The 24,288-nt window shown below is 37.7% G+C and overlaps 1 protein-coding gene across 4 annotated transcripts in view; it reads left to right on the top strand.

Moving 5' to 3' along the window:
- The window catches only part of MAML3 (mastermind like transcriptional coactivator 3), a 531,295-nt gene that overhangs the window by 293,496 nt on the left and 213,511 nt on the right, over positions 1-24,288 (top strand). For all 4 annotated transcript variants that reach the window (XM_074274770.1, XM_074274769.1, XM_074274768.1 and 1 more), the window contains exon 2: positions 21,471-23,057. In XM_074274770.1, the coding sequence (XP_074130871.1) occupies positions 21,471-23,057 (1,587 nt within the window). The remainder of the gene's footprint in view (positions 1-21,470; positions 23,058-24,288) is intronic.

Below are 24,288 nucleotides of genomic sequence, written 5' to 3'. Positions count from 1 at the left end.
GGTCAGAAGTACATTCCATTTTTTCTCAATTTTTTTTCCTTTTTTTTTTTTTTTAATATAACATGTTGAATCCATTTGTCCATTCAGAATTTGTTTTGTGGCATATAATACTGTATAAATGCTGCTTTAAATCAATTTTTGCCAATCTCTTTTCCAGTTTTCACAGCAATTACTTTTGAATAAAGAGTCTTTCCCTAAGTAGCTTATGGTCTTGGACTTATAGAGAGTTCTAAAATTTCTGATTATGCTTATCTAGTCTGTTTCTGTGATCTACTTTTCTATGTTTCAATTAAAATGAAATAGTTTTTGATAATTATTATTACTAGTTTGAGTTCTTGAAACACTTTCTTAGCTCCTGCTTCTTTTTAAAATTATCTCCCTTGAAATTCTAAACCTTTCCCAGAAGTGGGGGTTGGGCTGGACTGACTCTAAGTCCAGCTCTGGGTTCCTAAACTTGAAGGAAATAGAGAAACTCTAGAGGTTTTGAATGAGATCCACAAAGATCTTTAATCATTGAAAAATGCTGAAAGGAGGAAAGAACTGAAATTATTTTCTCAAAAAAACATTTCAGTCATTACTTTAATGTTGACCTCAGTCTTCAGTTGGATGGGACTTTGCAATTTAAGTTTCCTGTGTGCCTCACATGACAAATGAGTATAATTGATATGTATATATCTATGTCTCTCTATCTGTGTCTATTTATCTGTTTGTGTTTAGGTAGATATCCCGAAACATTTATATATGTATTCATGAATACCTTGATTTATTGAGTTATCATTATTCATAATTATATCCAGGAGTGTATTAAAACTAGTTTGTCCTGGCTCTAGAGAGATAACTGTTAAATTTCATTTCTGATTTAGAAGGCAAAACCACAAATTATACAAATTTTTGGTTTGAGCTTTTATAGGAGAAATTGGCAAAAGGCTATAAATTAGGGCTTGATGTATTGTTTTGTTGATTGTCTACACTTAAGAAAATGAAGGAGAAATGGTAATAATAATATCTCTAACAGCATATTATACATATTTTCCCTTGAGAGATGGTTATTAAACATGTACCAATATACCAGTATAATTTTTCATTTCATATTACTGCTACTACTACTACTACTACTACTACTACTACTACTACTACTACTACTACTACTACTACTACTACTACTACTACTACTACTTGTTAAGTCATTTTTCAGTCTTCTTTAGCTTTACATGATCCTATTTGGAATTTCTCAGAAAAGTAGTTTGCTATCCTTCTCCAGCTTATTTTGCAGATGAAGAAGCTGAGGCAAACAGAGTTAAGTGACTTGCCCAGGGTCACATAGCTAGCAAGTGTCTCAGGTTAGATTTGAGCTCAAGAACATAAGTCTCCCTGACTCCAAGTCCAGGACTCCATCTACTATACCACTTAGTTGCCCCAGTGACCTCTTTAATGGGAGTGCTTTAAAATATAGCTAAAATTACCCACACTATTATTGCTCCTTTTTATCATCATCATCATCATCATCATCATCATCATCATCATCATTGCTTTCATATAGTACTTTGCAAAACATTTTAGATCTCATTTGATCCTTTTTACCCTGTTAGATAGTTACTATTATTATCCCCATTTGATAGATAACTTTACATAACTTTCCAAGGTTAATAAGTGTCTGAGATAGATTTTGAAATCAGGTCTTCCTGTTTTCAAATAAAGCATACTACTTGTACTTCTGTAACCAAACGGACTTTAAGCAATTCTATTTTGTTTATTTTATTTTTATTGGTATTAGAAGACCAAATAAAATAGGCATTTCCATATACATTGCAGAACAGAAAGGAAGTTTTACATAAAACTGTGTGTCTCTATTATGGAGAGCTTGCTTTTCTTTTCAAGTATATGATAAATTCAACATGTAACTATCAAAGCTCTTCTAGTAGTCTCTGATTCTTTCTGGCCTTCCTTCTGTTCTCTTCCTATTTGGAGGGAGGGGAGTGCTATCTCTACTCCATTTCCTCGGCCCTCATTTCTCCAAATTGAAAAAGAAATTAGGTGTGTGGGGGGGTTGGTCTGTGTTTTCTTTCACAACATGACCAATATGGAAATATGTTTTGCATGACTACACATGTACAACCTATATCAAATTGCTTGCCTTCTCAATGAAAGAGGTGGGGAGGGAGGGAGAGAATTTGAAACTCAAAGTTTTCAAAATGAATATTAAATATTGGTTTTACATGGAATTGGGGAAAATACGATACTAAATATATTTTTAAAAAAGAAAAAGGAAAGGAAAGAGGGAAAGAAGAAGAGAGAAAGGAAGGAAGGAAAAAAGAAAAAAGAAGGAAAGCTAGAAAGGAAGGAGGGAAAGAAGAAAAAAGAAAAGGAAGAAAGAAGAAAGACAAAACTCTTGAAACAAATATGCAGGGTCAAGCAAAACAAATTTCTTTGGCCACATACAAAAATGTGTGTCTCAGTCTGTGTCTTAAGTCTGATTGTTATCTTTCTCTCAGGTGATGGGTAACAGGTTTCATCACTGGTCTCCTGGAATCATGGTTGGTCATTGCATCAATCATAGCTTTTAAGTCTTCAAGAATCTTCCAATATTGCTATTGTCTATAGATTGATCTCTTGGTTCTACTCGCTTCATTCTGTGTCAGTTTAGAATACCCCAAATTTTCTGAAATCATCTTTTTATTATTTCTGTGTGTGTGTGTGTGTGTGTGTGTGTGTGTGTGTGTGTGTGTGTGTTTCTTTTTGAGGCTGGGGTTAAATGACTTGCCCAGGGTCACACAGCTAGGAAGCGTTAAGTGTCTGAGACCAGATTTGAACTCGGGTCCTCCTGAATTCAGGGCTGGTGCTCTATCCACTGTACCACCTAGCTGCCCCTATTATTTCTTATGATAATAATATTCCATCATATTCACATATAATTTCTTTAGCCATTCCCCATTTGAGAAACACCACCTTAGTTTCTAGTTCTTTCCCACTACAATAAAGAGTTACTATAAATATTTTTGTGTATATGAGTCTTTTTCTTCTTTCTTTGATTTCTTTTGAGGCAAAAGCTTAGTAGTGGTATATCTGAGTTAAATTGTATACATAATTTAGTTACATTAAGGGCATATTTCAAATTGCTTTCCAGAATGACTGAACTACTTCATGGTTCCACCAACAGTAATGTGTTGTTTTCTACACCTCCACCAAGATTTGTAATTTTTTCACTCTGCTAAGTATGATGTAGAACCTCAAAGTTCCTTTAATTTTCATTTCTCTAATGATTAATTATTTAGAGCATTTTTTTACATTTATTGATAGCTTGAGTTTTTGGGGTTTTTTGTTTGTTTTTGAAATACTATCTCTTTGTATTTTCTAGTCATTTATCTATTGGGGAATGGCTTTTATCTTAAAAGTTTGAATCAGTTTCTTATATATGAAATGAGACTTTTGTCAGAAAAGCTAAACTTCACAAAATTTTTCCCAATTAACTGTTTCCCTTCTATTTCTAACATTTGTTTTGGTTTTGCAAAAACTTTTTAGTTTTATGTAATAAAAATTGTTTCTTTTTTATCTTTTGTTATCATCTCTTTTCTTTGTTTTATTATGAACTCTTCTCTTATACACAGTTCCCTAGAGATCATTTCTTTCTTGTTCCTCTAATTTATTTATTATGTGACCTTTTATCCCAAAGTCATATATCTGTTTGCAATTTTCTCTAATGTATTGGTATGAAATAGTGATTTATGCCTAATTTCTTTTAGACTTCCAATTTTTACCAATTTTTTTAAATCAAATAATGAGTCCTAACTCTAGGACCTAGAATCCTTGGGCTTGATGAGCCTAGACTATTAGGTTCACTTTTTTCTGTATGTTGAATACTATGGTTTGTCCTATTGAGTGACCTTTCTGTTTTTTATGCAGCATCAAATAGTTTTGATTATTACTATTTCATAATATAGTTATCTGATACTGCTGGACATAATTTACCTTCCAATTTTTAAATTATTTCTCTTGAGATTCTGCACTTTTTGTTCCTTCAAATGAATTTCCTTTAAAAAAAAAAAAAAGGTGTATGATGCAATCCTTTTTTTTTTTTTTTTAACCAAATGCTTTTGGATGGGATCTGTGGTATTCCTATATTAATCCAAATCCTTCAGTCTGTTAGACAAAGTTAATAACAAAGTTTTAGTGTATTTGTCTAGCAATTTTGAAAGCATTTATTGAATTAAATGCAGAGCTTTTCTGGAATAATACTCTCTAACATTTTAGATTGGTGGATTTTGAAAAGAATCTAGTCCACTGTCCTCTCTTTCTAGATGGGAAATCTAAGGCTAAGACAGGTTCAAGGTCACATTTGTTCAAGCTAGTTTATATTTACAGATCTCATCCCCACTATAACCCCAGCTGTCATTTTTGCAGTCATATTAATAACACATTATTTTAGATCAGTGTGTCTAAGTCCTTCCAGGAAAAAAAGCTCCACATCAAGCTCCCCCCTGATGTGACTCCCTCCAGAATCTCACTTGGTAGCTCCATTTCCCTTCTAGGCCCTTTCCTTTCATGGAACTCACTGTTCCCTATGATGTTGTTTCCTCTGGAGTTATCATTTATTTTAACTAATTAATTAATGAAGATTGGCAAAGCATACTTATATTTTTCATTCATAATCTTTGTTTTAATTTATTAAATTTTCCAGAAGTTTTAAGAAATATTTTCCATTCCAGTTTCATCTTTTCTTTCATAGTTAAAAACATTAGAAGAAGGTATTCTTGAATTGTATGAAATCCTAGAAGCAGTACTGAGGGTACGACATCGAACACTTTTTAGAGTCTTGGCATTTCCTTTTGTGTATATATACACTCATGATATTCCCATTGCCAACATCATTTAATTTTAAGCCTGGGGCTGGCCACATGGGCAATCCCCAAGCGAAACCTATTACAGTGCAATACTTGAAGTCTCCATGTCCAGTTGTGGTACTGCAATTTATGGTATTGAAATCAACCAAAGATAACAAGGTACTCTTATAGAAAACAACCACAAATAGTTATATATTCTCATAGTTTGAAAGATAATGTATTTAAAGAAATCTTTTCTATTAAAAAAAAATTCCACCTAAGGAAGGACCATAGTTAAAAAGGTTCTATCCCCAGAGGAGATTTAGAAATTCATAGCCATGTAAAAATACTTAATTACAGGACTAACTGGGCAGTCTTACCTATATTGGAGATATACTTCAATAATCAATAGATCAAATAGATAAAAATCACAGAAACACATCTATTTATATGAATATTAACAATATGGTTTGAGCAGAAAGCAGAAGGTTGTGCCTTTTGTTATATGCAACATGGAATTCTGGGCCAGGAGACCCATCGTTTGTGTCCATTTTCTCTCATTAATTTATTCTACTATTCTAATCATTGGGTGCCTTAATTTTTCCTTTGTGGTTGATACTTCTTTCCTATGCATCCCAAAGTTACAACAGATGGACTGCATATCATCATTATTTTATGTTTATTAGACATTGGTGAAGAGAAAAGCTATCTGAAAAGGCATGTTGTCAAGGAGGTTTACATGTTAAAGGTATAATATTCTCCTTGCTAAGAAGTCCAGTGATCTACTCTGAGTTACAGGCACTAATGGAGGAAGGCAGAGGGAAGTAGCAATAATAGATTTATATATTTAGAACTCGAAAGAACTTGAGAAGTTCTGTGGGGTAACTCCATCATGTTACATCTGAAGTAACTGAGGTCTGGAGAGGGGAATACCTTGCCCCGAATCCTACAAATAGCTAGTAAGAGAGGCAGGATTTGAAACAGAATTTTCTGCTTCCAAATGCAATGCTTTTTAAAATAATATTCTGCTGCCTGATAAACCAAAGTAACTTTTTCCCTTGGCTTTGCAATGTATTTCCGTATTTGTGTTTGAATCCAGCCATTGCTGTTAACCTGGGACTTTACTTCAAACAGAATAATGAAGCCCCACTGTGAAGAAAGTAGAAATCTGTCGAGTTTTATCACACTGCCCTTTAAATCAACTCTTCCATGCTAGCTACACTAACCAGTAAATAAACAGTATGATTTCTCATAATTATTCAAAGATGAACTATCCTATTTTGAACCTTTCCTTAAAGAGAGAGGGTAAGTATTGGGGTTTTAAAGTAATAATAATAATAGCTGACATTTATACGCTTCCCAATAGGGTTCTTGCAAGGAAATCGAGTTGAGATGTCAACAAAAAATGAAAGACAGAAACACCTTATTTGCTCCGTCTCTTTAGGGAATGAAGTATTCACATAAATGAATTGTCTAGTTAACTGAAACTTATTCCCTTTGAGTTGCCAAGATTATTTTTTTAGCCCATAAGTGAGGCAGCATGGTATAGTAGAAGTAGTACCAACTGAACTAGTCATCAGCCAACTGAGGTGATATTAGTCATTCCCCAATATTTTTACTTTTTTTTTTTTCCCATCAGACATAACCAGGAGTGTGCTGGTAAATGTTTAACAATCTGGCTCTGGAGAACAAGAGAGAGAGAAGGATGTACGCATACACACGATTAATTTCAATCTGCATTATTAACACTGGAGAAAATTAACAGAACAATTGGGCTAAAAAATTTAACAATTGGCTCTTTCTTACATGCTGATTCTAACTGACTAGCCCACTCCTAGTTATAACTGTCTGCATCATTAAGAAATTTCAAATCAGCATGACAAATAGTGCTCTTCCATTTGCCCAGAGCATTTGTTCAACCAATATTTATGAAGGGCCTAGCACTCTGAAGGCATTTTGTAGGATTTGTATACATTTAGAGCAGGTGAGCAGAGAGCCAGCGCCAATTTCATTTATTTTATCATCTTGTGCTTTTCTAATGTCTGTATGCTTGTATGCCTGTCAGATTGGGGGGAGGAGGACGTATTAAATTGTTCTTATTCTTCAAATTGCCTCAAGGGACTGCCTTATAATTAGATTTATTTTATTTTATTTATTTTTAGTCAGGGAAATATTGGGGGGGTTCTTTTTGTTTTCATGGGTTAAGGGTTGAAGTTAGAGTTTCATTTTGGGGAATTGTGTACTCCTAGGGGAAAAAATAGAGTAGCTAGAAGCCAGTTTAACAATCAAGAAGAATTGGGTTCAAGTCTTGTTTTTAGCACCATGCGACCACGGGCAAATAAGGCAAACCTCTCAGTTCTCTAGGTTCTAGTTCTCAGTTCTAGGTTTTATAAGGTATAATCTCCAAGATTATACCTTATAAAAATCACCGATGCATCTTATAAATAAAATAAATGGCTGATGTGTATTGGTGAAGGGAAATTCCATACGTGGAGTTCCCCGCCCTTGGGAGACCAAAAACGCATTTTTCTCGAGGCAGAGAACTGAGCAACCGCCGCCTTTTCCGAAGGTTTGCAAACTGAGAGTTCGGGAACTGCTTTCATTGTCATTCTTCCCATGTGATACCTGGGCTGAAAAGCCTACTGCCATGTTAACAACATAAAAAAGCCAGTGGTATCCTGGCCACTCGGTACCACGAGTACTGGAGCCCCCCTTTCTAGAACGGATCATTTGATTGTCAAATAGCAAGGCTTGGGGGTGGGGTGGGGGTGGGGGCTCCGTTCCAGGCAATAAAGTCGAAGCAGTTTGCTTTTGACTGCGAGTTGGGAAACAAATCATTTCAGCTTGGTCTTTTCTCTTCCCTTTTTCAAAGGCTAATACGGGGCTAACCAGACGGCAGCCTCCCCTGGTCACTTCCCATCCCAGCCATAATTGCAATCGCTGCCCGCTGGAGTCAGAGGGAGTTGGGAGGGCTGGGCCTGCGTAAGTGGCTCTGACTGTTGCTATAACAACAGAACCTGGGTCTAATTTCTTTGGAGGAGGGAAAAAAAAAATGAATTGCTGCTGGTGGGATGGAGCCAAGATGCTCCTCCTGGCAGATGAAAGCTTCTCCCGCCGCCACCGGCTTCCAGGGCTCTGTTGTTTATGGCTGGGGCGCATTGTGCTGGGGATCCGTGCGGTGCGGAAAACATCCGGGGAGGTGGAGCCGGCCGTGGGGCTGCCCGCGTGGGGGAAGGGCCTCGTCCTGGGGCCGGCCACCCTTGCCGGAGGAGAAGTCGGAAGTTCCCCTCTTTCTCCATTTGCTGAACAAAGTTATTGTAAAGACATGCACAGAATGGCAGGCCCCCGGTCCCCCTGCCTAATGCGGCTCTGCTTTGGGTTAAGAACACTCGGTGAAACTGAGCCCTGGGAGTCAGCCATTGTCTAGAAGGAAGAATAATGTCCTGCTAGCTTAGAGAGCGTTTTTTATTTGATTTGATTTGATTTTTGTGTCGAGGAGTTCTTTTTTTCCCGGAGGTAGGAGGCTCTCTGTTGCTGGCGAGTCCTTGCTTTATGCAAACTGCAGATCACATGTAGGAGCTGTCCTCCAAGAGAAATGGGAAGCTTTTTTTTTTTTTTTTCCCTAGATGAGAAGATCTTATTTCAATATTTTTGTTTTCCAAAAGGGAGAGAGAGCATGCTGGGATTTGATTCAAAAGCAATGTCAGGGCCTGGTGCTCCAGGGCTGCTTGCATCCTCAGGGCTGGGGCAAGCCTGAAGTGTTATGCACGGAAACAGCCTCCTGCAAGGGTTGGAAATGGAAATGAGGGTTTCTCCTGGAAAGGATGGAACATTTGCAGTAAACACTGAAATCAAAATATTCTTGATTTGCACCCAAGGGACAGGAATGGACTCAACCTCCCTGAAGTATTTCTTTTCCCACCTTCTATCTCCCTTCAAATAAACAAAACGGAAACCTGATGTTTAGAACCCGTACACATAATATTTTAGTGGGTATTGTAGGGGAAGCCTCCGTCTGGGATTGATTTATTTAGTTTATTTCATTTATCTATTTTGCCTCCTCTTCTCATCCCTATACCTTTCTTTAACTGTCCCCCTCCAAAACAATCCCTTTTCATTAAAATAATAAATTTATTTTTTAATGAAAGCTTTTCATTTTCAAAATATACACATGGATAATTTTCAACATTCACTCTTACAAAACTTTGTAATTTTCTAATTTTTTCCTTCCCGTCCCCTCCCTCCCCTAGATGGCAAGTGATCCAATATATGTTAAACATTTGCAATTCTAATAAATTTAAAGCTAGCAGGGACCTTAGAGTTTTTTCTGGAAAATGAGACCCCCCAGGTTAAATGATTTGGCCATAGTCATATAAGGCAGTAGTAGGTTTCAAATTCATCTGTCTTCTCCAAATCCAGAACTGTTTTTGCATTCAATACCCCAATTTATACCTATAATGGAAAATTCTATTAGGAAAAATATTGACAAAGGATACACACCATGCCTGTGAATCTTGTAAACCACACACACACACACACACACACACACACACAGACACACACACACACACACACACACATATATGTATAATAAGTAAGAGGAGCTTTTTCTTTTAATCCACTTCACTTCCAAATAATTCTCCCTATCTGACCTTGCACTTATGAAAGCAAGCATCCTCATTTGTAGCAATGAAGATCAGGGACAATTACAGACCAAATCAACATGTTAACAGACAGTGTATGGCTCTTTCCATGCCTTTAGTTCATAGTCCCTGAAGCCACACATTGATAAGAGTTGTAATGCCTTTGTGTGGGCCTTTGTAAGCCACAATAATCCCACACATCAGCTTCTGCTGTACACATCAGAGAATGCAGATTTTAGAAATTGTCATTCCTCCCACATAGAAAGGTAATTTTTGGGGATGATGATGATGCAGGAGCAATTCATTGTGAAGCTGCTAGTAGGATTTTGTATCCACAAAAAAGATTCAGACAGACATTTTCTACAAAATATTCCAGGGGAGGAAGCTACCAGAGTGAGCCATGCATCTGCCACCTCCTGAAGTTTCCAGGGCTACAGCTATCATCACTCCTCAACACATGCTCATTTTCCAGAACAACATCTCTCTTTGTAGAGCATCACAGTGATTTTCTGTGAATCAGGAAGATCTGACTCAAAGACACGAGCTAGTTCTCCTTATATTGTCACGTCATTGGTGACTCAAATGTCCTCAGCGGATTTCTAAGCCAGACTAGCTGTATTTGATGAATGTAGGGACTTTAAGTGCTGTACATTTCAGTGACTGGCAGTTTGGGGAAATGCAACTTCAGAGGGATAAGTCGTCCTTGTAAATTGGCAGCCATGGAGATTTAGAACAGACTGCTTATCCTAACTTGTAATAACTTCCACGAGAGGCAGTGTGGTATAATCAGAAGAGTCAAAAAATCTCATTTTTATTGCTATTTACTGGCTTGTGTACTTCCCAGGCCTCAGTTTCTCCATCTGTAAAAATGAATGAATTGGATTAGATGGTTTTGCCAATCCCTTCCAACGATTCCATGAACCATATTCTTCTTTGCAAAGAATGAGAAAGATGAAATAACTAAGTGACAACCCCCACATACCATCACCTGCACATGTCCCAGGGGTCCTGGGGAATACATCTATACATGTATATTTAATTTTAAATGATTGTAAAGCATTAGAAACAGTGACAATCACCCATGTCTACATCTATAAATTGGAGAATGGGTTTTCAACTTGAATCTTATATCAGAAAGAACAAAACTTTAGTGAATCTCATCTTTCACAAATAACTAAATGGGGGAAAAAATCATCTCTCTCTGAATGGCATTTAAAACCTTTCATAATCAGGTTCCAGCTTTACCTTTTAAGATGAATCCACATTAATACCTTTTAGGTAATCCCAATATCCTGCCAAACAGGCCTATTTACTTTTCCCCTGAATTTTACATTCAGTTTCCAGACATTATGCCTTTGTTTGTGCTGTTCCCCCAGCCTCGAATGATTTCTATTTGGGGGGTTTCTTTGCTTCCTTCAGGTCCAAGTTCAGATGCCACCACTTATGGGAAGCCTTTTGTGGTCCCTAGTTGTTAGTAATTTCCCTATTTTCCAGTAATCTTACCTATAATATTTTATCTCATCCAATAGAATGCAAGCATCTTGAGGAGAATGGTGAGATAAGATTTTTCAGGAAATGCTTTCATTCTGAAGGTAGTGCTTTTGCCCTTGTTTTGTGTGAGTGTAGAGACAAGGGTAGATCTCTTTATAAAAATGTTTTTATAAAATTAGGAAATTCTTCATTATATAACATGGCTGTCTGGGAGGAAAAGGAGGTAAAGATAGAAGGAGAAATTTAGACTAAGAGCAAAAGATATTTCTGCCTATCTCTATTTATAGATAGAGATACGTGTGTGTATGTGTGTAATTTTTTTTTTAATTAGGAAAGCAATGGTTTCTTATTATTCCTGGGAGTTCCATGCTTAGTGACCTGAAGGTTGTAATTTATCAGATGTCCCTGTGTTTACCAGCCTTAGTACAGGTTTTCCTGGTGAAAGCCTTGGAGTTACCTTTGTAATTCAGCCATTGAACAAATATTTAAGTACCCATAATTTGTAAAGCAGAGTGCTGAGTGCCAGCAAAAAAAAGACGAACTCAAAATAGTTCCTTTCCCTCAAGGAGCTCCTCTTCTGGGGGTTACACATATAGAGTCTGAAATATTAATAACCATTCTGGAGAAGGAGCCTAAGGAGACCCCAACGGGGTTAGGAAGAACAACCCTAACAACAACAAATGGAAGCATGTGGACTGCTTACTTTTGATGTTGTTATTGATTACAGATAGGGAAGAAACAGGCTTAATTATTCTGAATGAGGGACTTTCCTCCACCAATGCAGGTCGGTATCTTCTCTGCAAATATCAGTCTCTCAGAGTCCTCCAGAGCAGTGATGAAAGTCCAAGTCATTTGTCCAGTGTCCCACAACCAGTATGTATTGGAGACAGGTCTCAATCCAGATCCTCTTGACTTTGAGATCAGCCCCTCTGTTCCCATGTGCTACCCTGTGTCTCATTGATTAGAGGGGAGAATAAAAATACTATTACAGATTGAAGATAAAGATGTTAAGATAAAACAAAGATAAAGATGTTATGACACAAGAGAAAAGGAAAAAACCTGGATTCAGGAATAATAGCCTTGTTGTTGTTGAGTCATTTTTCATTCATGTGTGAATTTATTTATGGGATTTTCTTAGCAGAGATACTTGAGTGGTTGGCCATTTCCTTCTCTAGCTCCTTTTACAGATAAGGAAACTGAGGCAAACAGGGTTAAGTGATTTACCCAAGATCACAAAACTAGTAAAAGTCTGGGGCCAGATTTGAATTCCTGACTCCAGGCCAGCACTCTATCTATTGCACCTCTTAACAACCTCCAAACTGCCATCTACAGGTACAAAATTTTGTATCTGTGTTTGATCATGATCTGATTAAGGAACTTCATAAGTAGGTAAAGGAAAAATAATTACTGCCACCAATGCTTCCCTTATGATATCTTTATCCTTTCTTTAATATTTTTTTTTGAAATCCTGGCTTCATCAATGTGGACAGTCCTACCATTACTGTAGATCTTATCTGTTCCAAATTCTCCTACTGTGCTATTCTCATCAAAGTCTTATTTCTACCATGTGGTTTTCCATTACCCTCTGGGTTACTTGCAGTTCAGATTCTTCCAAGATTAATCCTAATTTGGTGTTTACTTTGATATTAATACAGTGCCCCATATTCACATAAGCTTAAAATATATGTTTTCAAAAGAGCAACTTCACAAAATTGCCAAAAACCTAAGTCCCCTTTCAAAGTAACCCAAAAACCCTTGCAAATTTTCCCATAGTTTCCAAACTGTGGTTTCTAGTTTGAAAAATCATGGTCTAAAACAATGATCTCCAATCCTGCTTCTTAGAGATAGCCCTAAAGTATTACCAGACATTACTGGAGATACTCTGTAATTCCATCACTCTTTGGTCGTCGGACATGGTGGTTGTTTCCAGTTTATTGGAGGGGAGAGAGAAGGAATATTATTTATTTGTTTTTGCTGTTATAAATAGAGTAGCAATGTATGTTTTTCTCAGGTAGGTATTTTTCCTGTTAGCTTTTTTGGGGAGAATGGGGTACTAACATTGTAATTATTGACCCTTAACTCTGCAGAAAACTAGAAGTCTGTCAATTCAGATTGTTGGCTTAGTTATTGAAACCTGTCCCCCCTTTCTGATCTTCTTGCATCTTCTTACCTCAGCCCCACATTTCCTGCTAAGATGACACAGGCTTCCTTGCTCTTCCTTGAACAAGACACTCCATCTCTTGATTATTGCATTTTTTCTGGCTAGTCTCCAATCTTTGCATATTCTTTCCTCATCTCTGCCTCCTAGCTTCCCTGACTTCCTTCAATCTTACCTTCTAAAAGAAGCTCTTCCTGATCCCCTTGTTTCTGGTGTCTTTTTCTGCTGATTATCTCCAGTTTTTCCTTACATGTCACTTGTTTGCACATAGTCATTTACATGCTCCCTTTCCCATTTTGTTATTTTTCCATTATGTCTGACTCTTCATTACCTCATTTGGTGTTTTCTTGGCAAAGATACTGAAGTAACTATTCCTTTGTATCTAGACCATTTTACGGATGAGAAAAGTGAGGCAATCAGAATTTAATCTCATAGCTAGTAAGTGTCTGGGACCAGACTTGAACTTGGGAAGATGAATCTTCCTAACTCCAGGTTCACACTCTGTCCACTGTTGCCAGATGAATTTTAGATTATGAGTTTTTGAAAGCAGGACTATCTTTTGCCTTTTTTGTAGCCCTGATACTTAGCAGAGTACGAAGTGTACAGTAAGCATTTAATAAATCAGTGTTCTGGATCAGGAAGCCCACAGATAAAATAAACACATGAAACATACCCCCACATCCTAGCAGTGGCTAAATAAAAAATAAGTCACTAATCCCAGAGAATGATAGAGAGCCTCTTGCTATTGTAGGACTTACACATACAGGGACAAATGAAGCAGATTTCCAAAAAAACAAACAAACACAAAACCCCAACAACAACAGAAGCACCTGGGTGGTGGAGAAAAAAAGAGTGCTGGATTTGAATTCTGACTGCTACTTACCTGTATGGTCATAAACATGTTTCTTAATCTCTCTAATCTTCGTTCTCTCTTCTGTAAAATGAAGATATTAGATAAAATCATGTTTAATGTGCCTCCCAGTTATAGATCTGTGACCTATTATTAAAAATCATTGACAGCAACAGACTAGATTACATTGGTTGATGTTACAGATGGAAATAAAAATTCATTCCCTCATTTTTGGAAATGGCATTTTTAGAAAGTGGTCTGTACGAAAAAAGAAAAGCCTGTGCTTATCATTGCAGTGCAGCATAACTCATACAAAACTTAATCAAATCCAACAAACAATTATTAAGAATATGCAAGACAAGGCAGCTAAGTGGCCCAGTGAATGGAGAACTGGGTTTGGAAACAGGAAGACTCATCTTCATAAGTTCAAATATGACCTCAGATACTTACTAGCCATGTGAACCTGGGCAAGTCACTTCACCCTGTTTGCATCAGTTTCTCATCTGTCAAATGAGCTGGAGAAGGAAATGGCAAATCATTACAATATTTTTTTCCATGAAAATCCTTCAAATGGGGTCATGAAGATTCAGACATGACTGAAATAACCAAACAGCAATGATGAAATATGCACAACAGTATGCTAAGGAGTGGGGATATGAAAATAAACCCAATATTGGGGTTAGTATTTATCCCTTGTCACTGGAGGCTATGGAGAATTTGGGGTCTAATAAGCTTTTAAGTTGCAGTACAGCAGCAAGAAATGAAATTGGATCCCCCCTCTATATCCAGTAACTAATGATTCCTAAATTTGGAGTAGCTGCCCCACCTCAAGGATACTATTCACATCTGTGACAAGGCTACAAGACTTGTTATCACTGCCTGAAATGGATTAAAAAAATATACTTCTTTTTAAGCAGGTCCTTTAAACTAAGAGATCCACTTTTGGTTAGCAGGTATTCTAAGAAGCTCCTCTTAAGTGTCTGCTGCCCACTCTATTACACAGTACAAGGCCATGAGCTCTGGCACAGACTCATCTACATGGAAGCAAAAACATGGGGTTATCTCATGATGGATGCCAATCTCTGACTTCTTCCAAAATATGACATCCAAGGAGTGCTTCCTTCACAATCTGTTCAAGTGCTTCCTTCTACGTAATTATGGCTTTCTTGATCATCCAGCTGCCATATTCCTCCTCCTTACCTCCCCCAAAAGACCAAACATTAAAACAACTTGTATTTATTTTATATGTACTGCATTATGTGCATGTTTCCTCTCTGATTTTTTTTAGGAGTAGAGAGAGTTTCATTTTTTTTTTTTTGGTCTTTGTATCTCCAAGTTCTAGCATAGTATCTGGTGCATAAAAAGTGCTTGTTGATTGATCAACTGATATGTTGGTTGTCCCTGGCTAAATAGTTTCCTGCCCTATGAGTGAAAAGTTTCTTTTCTTTTACTTCACAAAAAATATCTTGTGAATCTTAACATTTTTAACTCTAGGTTCATGCTCAGTCCACTGTTGCTCACATTAAAAGTACTACCCAGCTGTAGGGTATTACTGTATGTCATATATACTGTATACTGTGTACCATTGCTGCTGCTGTTCCTACTACTTCTAGGTAGTAAGACCACCAGACCCTTTCAGGAAACTAAGAAGAGAGCCTCTGAATAAAGCCATTATGAAAAAGAAATCGCTTCTTTCGAGAAACCGACACATGATAACTACGTGTGTTTTCATAGGCAAAGGGATAAGCAGCTCACTTCAGTTTCTAGCACCAGAACATTTTTTATAATGGGGGAAAACATTTATATGTAATAACTGTGATACAGGAAGAAGAAAATAAATGTTCAGTAAGAGACTGCAGTTTTTCCATACCAGAGCACATGATGCTAAGAAGTTTCTAGTCTTTGCTGGCAGAGAAGATGGGGTATCTGGTTCTGTGAGCTGGGTCACTTCAAGTTTTGTGTGGGCAAGGAAGGATTTCTCCGTGGTAGTAGCTAGTCTGCCTGTTCTGAAGTTTTCTCAGCTGCATATTTGTGTAAGATATATACGGTGTGCTTCCGAAATATTACTTCACCTCTTCTTCCACCTCCCTAGAGGAGAAAAAAGAGCAAACTGAACTCCTGACTCCCTGATTTTCTCATAGCTAAAGCAGAGCCAGAAGATGATGGCAGAAACAGAAAATATGTGAAGAATCTTTTGATACTCTTAAAAAAATAGCATCTTCATTGATGTGTGAAGAGGTTGGGAGTAACCTAGGAACTTGAGATGTGGAAACATTGGATGAATACACACACACACACACACACACACACACACACACACACACACACACGACTTTGTGAAGTCAGAACTCAAAGGTAGAAGAAAAACATCAGCTACTCACATACGTATTCCCTCAAAATCTAATTTTCTAAGACATCACTTTGCTAAAACAGTTCCTTTATTACATCTTCAACAATTAGAAAAGCATCAGGTTTAAAGAGAAAGAACATATGATCCCTATTTTGCTATTATGTAAAATCATAGATTTAGAACTAGAAGAAACTTAGAGGTGATCTATTCCAAACTATTACAACAGAGTAAACTGAAACTGAGAAAGTTGAAATGATTTGCTGACTCTTCTTAATCAACTGTGTGAATTTGGGCACATTTTCCTCATAACATAGAGATGGGCAAGACCACAACTCTATATATATGGTCTCATGAACTTAAATCTCCATGTATGATCATCTAGAGTAAGAACTAATTCCAACTTGGATGGAATCATGGACAACCTGTTTTCTCCAAAGCCTGCTAATTTTTAAACAAAAGATAATTCTCAGTCATACAGTTGAACCTGAGTTTTAATCAAGAAAACAGTTTTTGTTGTTATTCATAATAAAGAACATTCAGCAAAATTCTTAGGAAAATAGTATTTTACAACCAGTGAAAGAGGGATATTATCGCTGCATCTGTTTTCTTTTTGAAGCAATGGAAAATATTTTGATTGTCATTGAATGTTTGTATCAGCTGGGAATTTAATCCTTGGGACAGACAGAGAAAAGTTTCATGCTTTTGCATCCTGGATCATAGAAGACTTCCTAGCTCTCTTTCAGATATAAATAAATCCATGATTTTAGAATCCTTTGTTCTCAAAACAGAAAGGCAATGGGAGAGCTGCTGTTATATTTGTATCTGTCCCTTCTCTAGTATTATCCTTTGCCTTAACCTCATCCCACCCACAAACATTTCCCTTGTCTCTCTATCAAGTTTGATATATTTCTACACCAAACTGTTTGTATGTCCAACCCTTCTTTGTTCATTTCAGGTAAGAGTGAGATTTATCTGATCTTCACTCCTCCCACCCTTTCATTATTCATATTTGAATAATTTTTTCACACACTCCAATTATTAGAAATAACAAGTTCTACCCACTACTTTCCCTATTTTACCCTAAGAAATTCCTTTTACCCTTCCTCTCTTACATTCTTCAAAACCCTTAGAACAGAAATGATCCATTCCCCAGGAACTGTTTTCCTTGTTAACTCTTTAAATACCTTTTGAAGATTTTAAGCTTCTGAAAAGATACTCTTTTCTTCTCCCCATTAGAACATCAGTACTACAGCAAAACAACTGTTTGGACATGTATACATATATTGTATTTAATTTATACTTTAACATATTTAACATGTATTGGTCAACCTGCCATCTGGGGGAGGGGGGAGGAGGGGAGCAAATAGAAGAAAAGGTTTGGCAATTGTCAATGCTGTAAAATTACCCATGCATATATCTGGTAAATAAAAACTATTAAAATAAAAAAAGAACATCAGTACTATATCATCATATGGCCCCCCTTCAGAAGTTCAGATAAATTTACTTTTCTAGTTTCTTTTGAGTCTTATATTAAAATAAGTCCTTTGTGCAATTAAAAATCCATTTCCTCTAAATTTTTTTCAAAGTTTTTGAAAGTTTTTCAAAGTAAGTTATTCTTGATTGCAAACCTGTATCTTTTGCCTTTTGGAATATTGTGTTCCATGTTCTAATTCATAGTGCTGTGTTGCATGATATTATGCTACTTTAGTACTTCAACTGTTTCTTTCCAAATGTTCTCAGTATTTTTTTTCCTCTGGATTTGGAATGTTACATCTGGGACTTTTTAGAGTTCCTTTCAGGCAGTGATCAATGAATCCTTTCTAAATTTACCTTACCTTTTAGTTCTAATACAACTTGGCAATTTTTATTAATGACTACTTGAAACATAGTATACAGGCCTCTTTTTAAAAATCATGATTTTTAGAAATTTTGAAATAATTCCTTTCTGACCTTTTTTTTCCCCAAGTCATTTTTAAAAAAATATATCAAATATCTTTACCTTCTCTTCTTTTCATCTTTTGATTTATTTTTAATGTTTCCTGTTTGCACATGGGAGTCATTGCCTTCTATTTGGTCTGTTCTAGTTTTTAGGGGGCTCGTTGTCTGGGTAAGGTCTTACCACTCTCTCTTCTAAACTATTTATTCTCCTCCCAATTCTTTTCCCCAAGGGTTTCATTCCGTATTTTTTTTTAACCTCTTCCTTCTTTTATTCTAAGTTTTCCTGTGGTCTTCATAGTTAAACCAGTTTTTCCTTTCAGACTCTGCTTACAGTTGTTCCAGAGGAATTTTCTTCTTTGGAGGATCACTAAATCCACAAAAATTTTTTCTATTGGTTGGTGCTTGATTTCCTCATCTCTCCAACGTTAGTTACTACATTGGGGCTCCATTCCAGGGCCAGGCTCTGTCCTCTGTGTGCTTTGGAGAGATGAGTCAGCTCTGCTTGCTCTTGCCCTGTGTCCCCCTGCACCTTCCCTATCTCTCTCTGAATCTTTGAAAGTCAGAGTTCTGGATCATTAGGTATCTCTTGCATCTCCTACTGAGTTAAATAGTACAGGATCTCTAGACTTTGTAGCATTAGCACCATGTTGATCACTGCCTATTGGGATTCTCTGGACTTTCCAAGGACTTCTCCCTGGGACTTTCTATCTACATTGGAGCTTTCTTTTAGCTACATTGTAGTCTTCATTGGCTATTGATGTTGCCAATCCATTTCTAATCACATCAGAAGGCTTCTGTACTGTCACTCTCTTTGCTGGCAAAAGTTTCCCATGGATTTATAATTGAATTTTTTGTATAGTTCTGCTGTTTAAAAAAAAAATCTTACTCTAATTTCTCATTATATTTGGCTTGTTATAAAACTTCAGAGCTTTTTTTTCCTGAAATAGATAAATGTAGAATCTGGATAGTGTACTTGCAAACAGCCATCTTCCCCAGAAATCTGCAGTAGAAGTCTTCAAGAAGACTAGATGATCCCATGACAAAGGGATGTATTGGGGAGTCTTGTTTAGGTATAGAAGAAAGTAAATGGCCTCTTAAGTCACTTCTAACTCGGTGAATCTGTGATTCTCTTTCTAATAAGTAACATTCTTATATACTCTCGTACCTAGAATTATTCTTCCTAAACATCAGATTTATTTTGTGGCTTCCACATTTCTGGGTGTCAAATGATAGACTCTTAATAAAAGGTACCAGAAAGAACCTAGCTTTTATGTTCTGTTGGATACATAAGGAATACCATTCACTTAGAACAAAGTAGTGTGTACTTAGGGATGCTAACTGGCAGGTTTGGCTACCAGGGCTTCTTCTGCCTCATTCCTGTCTTCTAACAATAAGGAACGAAGTTATTCTAACACTCACTAGCTCTACGTGTCCTTCTCTCTTAGCTCCAATTTGTCAAATTCCTGACACTTCCAAAGAGGCAAAAGTTGTCATACTGGATCGTGAAAGACTTGTGCATGCTATTGTTTACTATATAGTTATAACAATGTAGTCTCCTAAATTGAAAAAGACTTAGGATATGTGAGATACCATACACTTCTAATCCATTCTCTTTAAATGAATACTTAAAGCTCTGAAAGAAGAATATTCTCTAACCTCTTTTGCCAGCTTGTTTATCTCAATTTAATTATGATTTCAATTCAACAAATCTTCCTAACAATTAGGGAATGGGCTGTCTTGGGAGGTAATGGGTTCCCCCTCATTGGAAGTTTTCAATCAAAGACTAGAGTCCATTTACCAAATATATTGTTGTGACTTATGGATAAGACTCAGTGAATGGCTAATGAAATTCTTTCTAATAGGGAAAAATCCTGTAATTTGTAAAGTACCAACTCTGAAAGACACTGATTCTGTGTCCTAGCCTCATTTGTGATGGAGAGGAAAGAGTCTTGGATTTGAAATCTTAAAATTAGGATCTGCTACTCATTAGTTGTCTGACTTTGAGAGAATCACTTAATTTTTTTGGCTCTCAGTTTTCTTATCTGCAAAATGGAGTTATTGGACTAAATGATCTTTATAATGTCTTCCAGATCTAAATTTATGATCTTGATTTCTTTGTTGTGGCTGGTCTCAGTTCTCCTTATTGAAATTTAAGCTCCCCTTTCTAACCTCTGCGAACATGAGTGATGAATGATGGGCATCTTTCATGTGGTGATAATGTGTATATTTATAGTCTTCTCTCAGCTTACTTTTCTCCAAATTAAAGCATTTGAATTCCATTTGACTTTTCTTAAATTAGGCTTATTTTCCATTTGGATCCTGTTCAAGATCTTCCCATTTCAATGAGACAGTGAAACTCTAGTGAATAAATGTCAAGTTTATGGGATCATTCCCTCATTTGTTGCTAGGGTTCGAGTTAATTTAATTGACCTTGGGGAATTGGAGTCGGATTGTATATCTAATGTGTTCTCTATTCTACAGCATTTGATTCTTCATCTTTGTGGAATGAATGAATGAACGAATGAATGAAAAATATATATTAAGCTTTTACCATTGGCTAAGCACTGTTTCTTCTATTTTACTTTTAAACTGGTATTGGCAAATTTTACTCCCAAGAGAAGAAGTATGTTGGACAGTCATTTTTGAAGTCCTTACTCACTCTTTGACATGCTTTCTGTGATTTGTGTGTTATTAACATTGGATGGTATTTCAGTGCAAGACTCAGAGAGCTCTTTTTATTGGATTCTTCAAAATATCGTATCCTTGAAGATTCTCAATTAAAATGTGACAGTCTTAATGTTTTTTAAGACATGACTGAATCTTCCCTTCCAAGATGATTAATCCACCTCCAAGTCTTATGCCTAGCATCAGTTTTGACAATAACAACAGATGACTTATTCTTTGCTAAAGCACTGCCCTTAACTCCCACTCACCCCCCAAAATCTATGATTTGTTTTCTGCTTCTTTAATCCTAAAAACAGAGCTGATATGTGGTGTTGGGTTCCCCGCAAGGTATGGCCTCCTTTGCTCTGAGAACCCAATAGTAATCTGGTGCTGATTTAGGAATATAGTAGTAGAGTTTCTATGAATTTTAATCCATGTAAGGGATTCTGGGAAGAGGAAGTTTGAATCTCTGATCCTAGTGATGCTATAATATTAAAATTCAAAGCTATAACCGATGACTTAGTCTTTCTCTCTTATATGTGGTTTTTTTTTCTTCTAGCTACAAGAGACTGTGAAAAGGAAGTTGGAAGGAGCCCGGTCCCCCCTTAATGGAGAGCAGCAGAATGGCGCATGCGATGGGAACTTTTCCCCAACAAGCAAGAGGATCCGGAAGGACATTCCTGCAGCAATGGACACTATCAGTAATTTGCCCAACAATATGCCTTTGCCTTCTGCTTCTCCTCTTCACCAGCTGGACATGAAGCCTTCTTTACCCTTGCCCAACAGTGGAGCTCATGCTCCGGGGATCATAGAAGAGCTGGGTAAGAATGGCAGGCTGCCAGAAATTAAACTTTCCATGAATGGTTGCAGTGACCTTGAGGATAGCTTTGCCATCCTACAAAACAAGGAACTCAAACAAGAACCACTGGATGACCCCACCTGCATAGACACTTCGGAAACGTCACTTTCCAATCAGAACAAGTTGTTCTCAGACATTAACCTCAATGATCAAGAGTGGCAGGAGTTAATAGATGAGCTGGCCAACACCGTCCCTGAAGATGACATACAGGACTTATTCAACGAAGACTTTGAAGAGAAGAAGGAACCAGAATTCTCTCGGCCAACCACCGAGACGCCCCTCTCTCAAGAGAGCGCCAGTGTAAAGAGTGATCCTTCTCACTCTCCATTTGCCCATGTCCCCATGGGATCTCCCCAAGGGAGACCATCATCTTCTGGTCCGCCATTTTCCAATGTCTCCACAGCTAGTAGCATCCCTTCGGTTTCCAGTACTCCTGCGGCACCAAATCCTGCCAGCTCACCAGCAAACTGTGCTGTCCAGTCTCCCCAAACTCCCAACCAAGCTCACACTCCCGGCCAAGCTTCGTCGAGGCCAGGAAATGGCTATCTCATGACTCCAACGGCAGGAAGCGTGACCGGTTCAGGTCCCGGTCCTGTGGCGGTTTCCAGTGCGGATTTATCTCCTGCAGAACAGCTCAAACAAATGGCTGCCCAGCAGCAGCAGAGAGCTAAACTTATCCAGCAGAAGCAGCAGCAGCAACAGCAGCAGCCCCAGCCACAGCATCCAAGTCAGACTTCGAGTTGGTCCCCAGTGGGGCCCCCATCCAGTCCCTATGGAGGAGCCTTCAATGCAGACAAACCAAATAGCCCGATGATGTACCCCCAAGCCTTTAACAACCAAAACCCTATAGTGCCTGCCATGGCAAACAACCTGCAGAAGACGACCATGAATAACTACCTCCCCCAGAACCACATGAATATGATCAATCAGCAGCCAAATAACTTGGGTACAAACTCTTTAAACAAGCAGCCCAGTATGCTAACTTACGGAAACACGAAGCCCCTGACCCACTTCAATGCAGAGCTGAGTCAGAGGATGACACCCCCCATGGCCAATCCCAACAAAAACCCGATGATGCCGTACATTCAGCAGCAGCAGCAGCCGCAGCAGCAGCAGCCTTTGCCACAGCAACCGCCCCAGCAGCAGTCGGCGCCGCCGCAGTCCCAGCCCCAGCTGCAGGCTCAGATGGCGCACTTGAATGAGGAGCAGAAGCGCATGCTTCTCATGAAGCAGAAAGGAGTGATGAATCAGCCCATGACCTACGCGCCCCTTCCTTCCCATGGCCAGGTAAGTGGGGACCTCTGGGTAAAGTCCACTGGTCCGCTGCAGAACTGCCGAGGAAAGCTCGGCTCCTGCCAGGAAATGTGTTCTAGTTTGATCTTCTGGATGGTTTTTGCATTGATGAGGTTGGAAATAAAACTTAGCAAAACTCTCTTAATAGTAAAACTTTCCTTTCTTTGACTAGTTTGAGACCAAAGCTTACTCTGTGAGAAAATGAATTATGTTTCCTTAGTTGTTTTCCTCATAGTAGTAAACTCAGAGGCTCAGGGAGTCCTGTCAGTAGCTCGGACTGCTTTAGTCACCATTGCAGCCTGTCGGACAGCTCGGTATAATTTTGGATAACCGGAATATGGATCTGAGAAAGTTAACTGTATTTTCCAGGATGAAGTCGGGTAGAGTTTGGGGGTAATTAGCACACCAAGCAGTGCCAGTCAAAGCTTTTGTATCTGGAGGATTTCTTTCAACTTCTGCCAGACTTATTGTTTGCCTTCTCTGGAGGATGGCACCAATGGTGATAAGGGGCAATTAACAGGACCCCACCTGAAGAAAGAGGTCTGATAAAAATCAGGATCTAAGAGAGGCAGCTGAATAAGGCCCAAGTCTGGACACTCCATCTGCTGTGCCAAGCAAATTAGGTCTGGATAATGATAGTTCAGGCTTGGTAACTTTTTCCTCCCTCTTTCTCCCAAATTTCTTTCCTTGAAATATGAGCTTAATAGTTCTTTAAATTAACTCTTTGTCTGTTTTGCTAAGCACAAAGTGTTTCCTTAAAAGAAGGAAAGCTGAAGAAGAGCAAAAGAATTAAGTTTGTTCCAAAGTATTGGGGGAGATGAGGAGGGTGGTGGTGGAATTTTGTTGAGAAAGCATTTCTTTTCATTTTCTCCTTAAAAAATATACAAAAAAGTTGCACAAGAGTGAGCAAGGAATAAGCCAGGAAATATACGCCTAAAACTGCATTACTTTAAGAATTTTCTAACTTCAATATTTTAATTGAATTTAGGTTGCTCTTACTCTTAAGATTTCTTAGGCTGGTCTATTTGGGTTGTCTACTGCGTCTATGCTCTCCCTTTAGAGATTTTAGTAAAATGACTTTTAACTTGGACACCTTAAAGTCAAAATAAGGTACCTTCAGCATGAGGCTTGTTCTTTATCTACAAATTTGAAATAGTGAAAATAAGCAAAATTATTTGCTTTGCAAGTATTTCTTAGGAGATCTTTTGTCATAGAGTTCCCGCTA

Source organism: Sminthopsis crassicaudata, chromosome 6 (assembly GCF_048593235.1).
Source record: "Sminthopsis crassicaudata isolate SCR6 chromosome 6, ASM4859323v1, whole genome shotgun sequence".
Lineage (NCBI taxonomy): Eukaryota > Metazoa > Chordata > Mammalia > Dasyuromorphia > Dasyuridae > Sminthopsis > Sminthopsis crassicaudata.
Note: the sequence above shows the minus strand (reverse complement) of the source record. Positions and strands in the feature narration are given on the sequence as shown.